A 7,697-nucleotide genomic window follows, 5' to 3' on the forward strand; every position below is an offset into this window, starting at 1 on the left:
AGAGATGTTAGGACTTGTTCACTCGGTGTTGCCATAAATTTAATACTTTGAATCGGACTGCACAAGATAGTTCCTTAAGGTCTTTGTTTTGGGTTGTAACGGGGCTCAAGGGTAGTAACGTATTAGGGTAGGGTCCTAGGGGTTCTAAGTTTAAAATAAAATTTGTAAATTAAAAAGAAAAATCACATGAGTCAAAAAGCCAAAGATTTGACTAAACTCGCTGGATCAGATTTGGGATATCTATTTCTTCCTCTGCTTGATGCTCCTTCTTGGTCAAATTTCGACCTTTAGCCTTATAACTTCCGGCTTATTTCCTGACTTTTGATATTCTGAGACAGGTTACAACTATTTCCTGCCCTCTTTTTCTCAAACCTTTTCTTCATTTCTTTTTATATGATCAACCCGATTGTCTAACTTGATTAACCCGGCTACCCTTCATTTTGACCATTCTATCGCTATCCCCTTTTGTTTCCATTGACAAAATTCATCTCTTTGACCCTCTTTCCTCATGTGATATGAAACTTTGAATTTGGTTTTAAGGCTTCAAGGAATGGGTAAGAGTGTATGGGCTCAACGTGGTTAACTAAGGGGTGCCTTGATTAGTGAGGCGGGTTTGTGGAACGAAGGAAGAAAATAGCTCAAAAAGGCTATGTCCTAGTGCCTTTAGTCCTTACTACTTGTGCAATTGTCATCTCAATATTAAAAGTCAGCCTCTCGTAAAGTTTCCTTTTGTAAAAATAGTAGAAAGTGTTCTACTTTTGGCTTATAACTCACATATAGAGAGACTTCACAGTTGATTTAGAAATTGAGCGTTTCCATCATACTTGCGTCGTTCAAATTGGTCAAGTTTTTGCAATCAAGTTTTTACACGTGAGCATACTGAATCCTTTTTCTAACTCTTCCAAAAACTAATCAAGTCTTCCAATTATCCAATTTCATGGATATTGTCTATTTTATTACTAACTGGAATTTGTTATTTTTATTAAAATTTTTAGCATGTATGATTCTACTATAACTAACCCGTCCCCCTTCCCCACTGCATATGAACTCGTCCTCGAGGGGCTTGATGCAGTGGAAAAAAACAATAACAAACAAGGGAAACTTCTCACACTTAGACCAGACACTGGGCTAAGTGTGAGAAGTGCCAGCTATCAACACATGCTAACAAATATAGAAAAATATAACACATAGGCAAAACAGACAACAATTTCCATAAACTTCTCACACTTAGTCCATACACATGACTAAGTGTGAGAATGGAGTCAAAACACAGTTTACACAAAGAAACAGAGTTAAGAGTGATACTACTGCCTTCTAGATGGTTGAATCAGAGGATGTTGCATGCGTTCCTAATAGCCTCCATTTCACATGCCTTCCTTATTGCCTTCATTTCACAGGCCTTCCTTATTGCCTTCATGGCGTTTGTGCTCATCGGAGCTCCTTCTCCTTGATATTTTTATTCTTTTTCTCCTTCGCTGGGAGAAGCATGCTGGCAGCGTTAGTAAGCCCCATACCTTGGTTGGTATGGTTGCCCTTCTTGGGAGGAGGAAGGATACTTTCTTCCTCGTTCCTCTTGCTCTCTTCCTCTGCTCTCACCTGGCTGCCCTCCGTAGTCTTGCTTGCTTCTACGGCTGCCCTGGTCCCTTGGTGCGCTTGTCTCTTCTCATCCACTTGCTGCCTTGAACCCTCAGCTTCAAGAAGCAGTTGGTCCATCGTTCGGCGGCGCGTTCTTTTCGGGATGGAGTCATCCTCCTCTGCGGGTGGTGGCGAAGCGGGGTCCTTAGACCGAGAAATTCCTAGGCGAGCTTTGAGGGTGGTGTAAACCTCCACGGGGTCAGCGCCGGTGAGAAATTTTCTGAGTACGGAGTCCATACGCCTTATGGCAGTCGGGTCCACATATTGGAGTGGGCCGATGAATCTATGAGGTAATAATGGGGTTCTGGTGGTTGGTGGGTTGGGTGGTGACAAGGATCTCTGATTATCACTGTTGATACCGGCTCCTGAAGAAAATGAGGAAGTATTGGGAGTCTCGAGTTGATTGCCCTGCATTTCTTTCTGATTATGATTTCGGGTGATTTGAACTTGGAGAGAATTAGATGAGGATAGCACAAAGGTTCTGAAGGTATTTGATGGAAAGTGAGATCCCAAAATACCCTTTTTGTACTGCAACCCCGACTGTTGAGATTCTTGCCAATTTGAGATCTCTGCGTTTGTTTAGACTTGTGCGACTCTTCACGTGCAGGCGCACCTTTTTAGAGTGCCAGGTGGCAAAGCTTCTCCGATACGCTTCCTCCTTCTCTCCAAGACGTCTCTTCATTGTGACTGTTGGCGCCCCCTGACACCTCTCTAATTACTGCACACGTCTTATCATCACCTGCCTTTGTCAACTCAGTCACTGTACTACCGATCAAATTCGATTTGCACTGATCACGTGGACCATTAAATCCAGATGACGACCCACATAATTCCACTTGATCAGTTTCTTTCCTCCACTTCCGACTTTTAATATTCTAAGAAATAAAAATAGCACATTAAAACTATTTACACTAATAAGGATTTGACCGGGTTCCCATGGGATGTTACTTGATCAGTTTAATAGATTTGGAATTTGTCGCTTGATCAAGCAGACTTCCCATGAGTACCCGATCACTCCTTCTACCTGTTCATTGGTGCGAGCTAGGCATTAGTAGTGGAATGTCGCCCACTACAAACGCCTCCATTCCGTCCCTTCCTGTCAACTCGCTTGCTACCAAGTAGGCGGCCATATCTGCAAACACTGCCCTTTTCTGTGCGTGTTGTCCCCAGCTTCTCTGTTTGCTTTGATCAATTTTCCCTTCCTGGCAGATCCGCTGTTCTTCAGATAGTGACTTGATTAGATGCATGTGCCCTTCAGAGAAATCGGCTGGAATGGTTTCCTTGTTTCCTTCTCGCAGAATTCGGCGCAGGTGATTCACCTCTCTGTCCTCACATCTTTTCTTATCCACTACTTCCCATTCAAACTCCTGTATAAGAAATAACCACATGTGCAAACGTGGGTTTGATCCCCTTTTCGCCAAGAGGTACTCGACGGCCGCCTGGTTTGTATACACTATTACCCTGGAACCAAGTAGGTATCGTCCAAACTTTCCAAATGCAAAGACTACTGATAGCACTTCCTTTTCGGTCGCATCATAGTTCCTTTGTCCCCGATTCAATGTTTCTGACACGTAGAGGGAAATGTAACTCTCCCCTTGGATTTTCTGACTTAATACTGCCCTTACAGCATGATTGCTAGCATCGCACATCACCTCAAAGGGGTGATTCCAGCCGGGGGCACGTATTTTTGGAAAGTTTATCAATCGGTCATTTGGGAACGCAGCCTTGCAGCCATCAGAGAACTCAAACTTCATGTTATTCGGAAAAAGTTTCGTCAGGGGCTGGGCACTTTTTGCGAAAACCATGATGAATCTTTTATGGATCCTGGCGCGTCCTAAAAAGATTCTGACCTCCTCCTGGTCGGTAGAGTATGGGAGTTTCACTGCCTGCGTGTGCATTGCTTCGATTGTTCGAGGGTCTGCCAGTTCGAATTCCGCCCTTTGGGTGTCAGTTTTTGTTGACATTGGAAGAGTAACTCTTCCTCCCCCACCATGAACTCTTCGAATCTCAGGGTGGGTCTAATTCTGCATTGTCGATTAAAGTGGGGCGTCCCTCTCTTTTTTATCATGGGATGCATATACAGCTCCGGGTGAGTTTCTATCAAGGCATGAGTTTTCCACTTGACTACCCCATGAACCGGCCTCAGTTTTTTCTTCGATCTCCCTTCCTGTTCCTGCAGATTTAGGTTGACTGGTTTGTTATTGGCCTGGTTGGTAAGGTTCTTGAGAGTCATCGGCGATGTTGGTGCGGAGATTAGTTGCCTTGTAGGCGAGGGATCTTCCTTCAGCATTCCTTTCAATGGGGTAGCTTGGTGGTTTCTCGACCCTTCTTAGTTGGGTAACCTCTTTTGACTCGGTTGGTTGTGACGGTTGGCAAAATTTCATAATTGCCCTTCTAATGGCTTTATCGTCCATTTCTCTAGTCATCATCGTATCAAACCATTCTGCTGCCTCTCTCTTGAGCTGTTCACCTTCAGTGGAACCAGAAGGTGGTTCTTTGAAGGATTTCTTTTCCGGATACTTTTGTTTCCGAGGGTTGATAGCGTCTACTGCTTGAATGCTCTCGCTGTCCTGTGGCTTCTAGACTTGCCCACGGTTCGAAAACCGGCGGTTCCGATTCGGAACTGCCGGTTTCGGTTTTGGCGGAAGCGGAACCGGAACCGGACCGTGAGGCTATTTCACGGTTCCGGTTCCGGTTCGAAAACCGGGCGGTTCCGGTTCCGGTTCGGAACCGCCGGTTTTCCGGCGGTTTTGGCGGTTCCGGTTTTTGAACCGGCGGTTTCGCCGGTTCAATTATTTATTTATTTATTTTTTAAATTTGAAATTTGGCTTTATACAACAAATCGGAACAAGACAATGCATAATTCAAGCACAAATAAGACGAATAAGGAGAAAATGAAATAAATTTTATTGATTTTGAGTTGTAACGGACAACGATACATTACAATTTACAATACATAAGTATACAATACAACAACATACAACAATGTAATATAATTTACAAGTGTCGTCGGCTCGTCGCCTCGTCGGACTCGGAAGGTAAATTAAAAAAAAATGAAATGGGGGGGGGGGGGAAAAAGGAAAAATTGAAAAGGGCTTGAGATCAACTTAAACTTTCAAAGTTAAACTTTTCAAATTTAAGTTGAGTTGCCTACGTATCCACAATTTTATTGAGGAATCAAAGCCCACGTAGTTCTCTTACCTTGGGATCAACCCTTTTTTCTTGCAAAATGTTGCCCATTTTCTAAGCAAACACATATCAGCACGCTATATACACATTGCTGCATTTCTAATAGGGGCAATTTGATCTTCCAAAGCAATCAATGCATCTCGAACACACATAGTCAGAATATTATTCAAGCATCTAGCATGGAAAAAATTAGTACTAATAGATAGTTTGTTCTGATTTTTTCCATGCTAGATGCTTGAATAATGTTCTGACTATGTGTGTTCGAGATGCATTGATTGCTTTGGAACATCAAATTGCCCCTATTAGAAATGCAGCAATGTGTATCAGTGTATATAGCGTGCTGATATGTGTTTGCTTAGAAAATGGGCAACATTTTGCAAGAAAAAAAGGTTGATTCCGAGAAAAAATTTCATAGATCATTCAGGATGCGGCTAAGTTGTACTTGAAGATCATTAAAATATATTCCCCATTTGATAAATATCAAATGCGGAATATATTTTAATGATCTTCAAGTACAACTTAGCCGCATCCTGAATGATCTATGAAATAGGGGGGAAAAAAAAAATTTGAAAAGGGCTTGAGCTCAACTTAAACTTTCGAAGTTAAACTTTTCAAATTTAAGTTGAGGTGCCTACGTATCCACAATTTTATTGAGGAATCAAAGCCCACGTAGTTCTCTTACCTTGCTTACCTTTTTGGTCGGCAGTGCTCGCCGTTCACCGCCCCCGTCGACTCATTGCTAATGTTGAGTGCTATCGCTTCTGACCTCGTCATCGCCATCGGAAGAAAATTCTTCACCATCACTCTCTACACGGAAGTCGAAATCCGGCTCTTGTGCTCTCATGTCCGCCTTTGCCCAATCGTCAAGTAACATAGTGGCTTCCATGTTCTTGGCGGAGAGATTGCTCCTTTTGTCGTCTAGGACACAACCGCCGACACTAAAAGCTTGTTCAACGGCGACGGTGGAAGCGGGAACGGCGAATATCTCCTTAGCCATGATGGAGAGTATCGGAAACTCTTTGTCATGTGTTCCCCACCAATTAAGGACGTCAATTTGTTGAGTAGGAGGACCTGCATCTTGAAAAATAGAGCGCGATTCCAAATATATATCTAATTCACTAGTCGCTCTAGTCCTATTGGTTGTAGTACCGTATAGATCTTGCAATTGTGATACTACGTCGGGATCGATCATGACATTGGAAAAATCCCCTCCACCAAAATCAAATGTAGAAGGACTAGGAGGAGCACGTACCTGGTGAGCGGTGTTATACCGCATTTCATATTTCGCGTAGAGAGAACGAAGTGCACTATCTAACCTATGTTTGATTTCATCAACATCCGGAATACTTAGTTCGAAGCATTCTCCTCTTGTCAAGCCCATTTCGCGGAGTTGAGAAAAATCCAAAGCGTGCAAACAACCATAGTACATGTCTAAAATTTTATAAACACCATGCAACTTCCACTTTGGATCCAAGCATTTTGCAATCAAAAACACATTTGGAATACGTGAAAAATATTTTAACCATTTTTCAACCATGTAAAACAAAATAGCCTTCAACTCAACGAATTGAGTATTTTTCACACAAGTTTTAAAACCAATTGCCACATACATGCAATGCTCCAAAACGCGCACAGAAGTAGGATAATAAACACCGGATAACTCAACAGTGGCATTTTTGAAAGCGCGGAATAATCGAAATAAATCCATGCTGTGGTCCCAACAAGCGGGTATCAAAATCAAATCAGAAGGAACATGAGGACAACTTCTAAAAAAATCACATAAATACTCAATGTGGTTCAAAGTCGACTCCAACATATCATATGTCGAGTTCCACCGAGTTGAAACATCCAAACGAAAGTTGGTGTACCTGCATTGCTTACCATGACAATATCTCTTCCAAGCTCTACCAATAGGAGCTTTGTTATGAATCAACTACACAGCAGTTCTAATAGGATCAACATACTTTTGCCACAAATCGATGGCATCTTGAACACACAAATTCAAAATATGGGCAATACATCGCACATGGAAATATTTACCATCAATAACAGGAGAACATGCACTGATTAAATCATCTATGCTAGCAGTGTTAGCGCTAGCATTGTCAAAACCAATAGAAAAAATTTTATTGATCAATTGAAATTCATTCAAAACTTGAATGATCAATTGAGCAATTGCTTGTGCAGTGTGTGGTGCGGGAAATTCCCGAAATGCAATCAAACGTTTGTTTAAAGTCCAACTGTGATCAACGAAATGCACCGTGATGCCCATATACGAATTTTTACAAAAACAATCAGTCCACACATCAGAACAAATAGAAACTTTATGCCCTAAGTTAATAATAAACATACCTAATTGCGCCTTCTTTTCCATGCATTGTCGAACAACGGCTCGCGTCATTGAAGTTCGACTCAATTTTCTTGCAGCGGCATTATATACTTGCCACATACTCGACTCAAAAGCATCGTTATCAAAAGCATTGAATGGAAAATGTTTCATAACGGCAAATCTAGACATCACATTAAGAGCATTTTTGTGATCATATTTCAAAAGAGTATTGCTACACATACCTGATGTTTGGGATGAACCCGTCGTTCCACTTCCGACTCCATGTTGAAAGTTGAGTTGAGTTTGGGTTGGAGCGATACCAAACTCGACCGGATGCGCTTTCTCCAGGTGACGGGTAAATGTACCGTACCCTCCACCCTTTCGGAATGTGTATACGTTTTCGCAATAGTTGCAATACACATTATAAGTGTTTGGATCGTTACTATCTTGTACCCTCTTGAAATGTTTCACGAAGATGTTTGAGGTTAAAGACCTTTCAGCTGGTCTAGGAGGTTGAGGAGGTTGTCCACGTCCACGACCACGA

At 42.1% G+C, this 7,697-nt stretch overlaps 1 protein-coding gene across 1 annotated transcript; it reads right to left on the reverse strand.

The window, feature by feature from the left end:
- Window positions 1–2,663: 2,663 nt before the first annotated feature.
- LOC121757545 lies at window positions 2,664–3,440 on the reverse strand. The gene is made up of 2 exons (XM_042153073.1): window positions 3,096–3,440; window positions 2,664–3,002 (listed from the first exon to the last, which is right to left on the reverse strand). The coding sequence occupies exons 1-2, from the start codon at window positions 3,438–3,440 to the stop codon at window positions 2,664–2,666; spliced, it is 684 nt and encodes a 227-aa protein (XP_042009007.1).
- Between the last annotated feature and the right edge of the window lie 4,257 nt (window positions 3,441–7,697).

Source organism: Salvia splendens, chromosome 12 (genome assembly GCF_004379255.2).
Source record: "Salvia splendens isolate huo1 chromosome 12, SspV2, whole genome shotgun sequence".
Lineage (NCBI taxonomy): Eukaryota > Viridiplantae > Streptophyta > Magnoliopsida > Lamiales > Lamiaceae > Salvia > Salvia splendens.

Coding starts and splice junctions, on each gene's coding strand:
- LOC121757545 (XM_042153073.1), bottom strand. CDS start 3,440: ATGGTTTTCGCAAAAAGTGCCCAGCCCCTGACGAAACTTTTTCCGAAT. Junction 3,003..3,095: donor GATACCTACTTGGTTCCAGG/GTAATAGTGTAT, acceptor TTTCTTATACAG/GAGTTTGAATGGGAAGTAGT.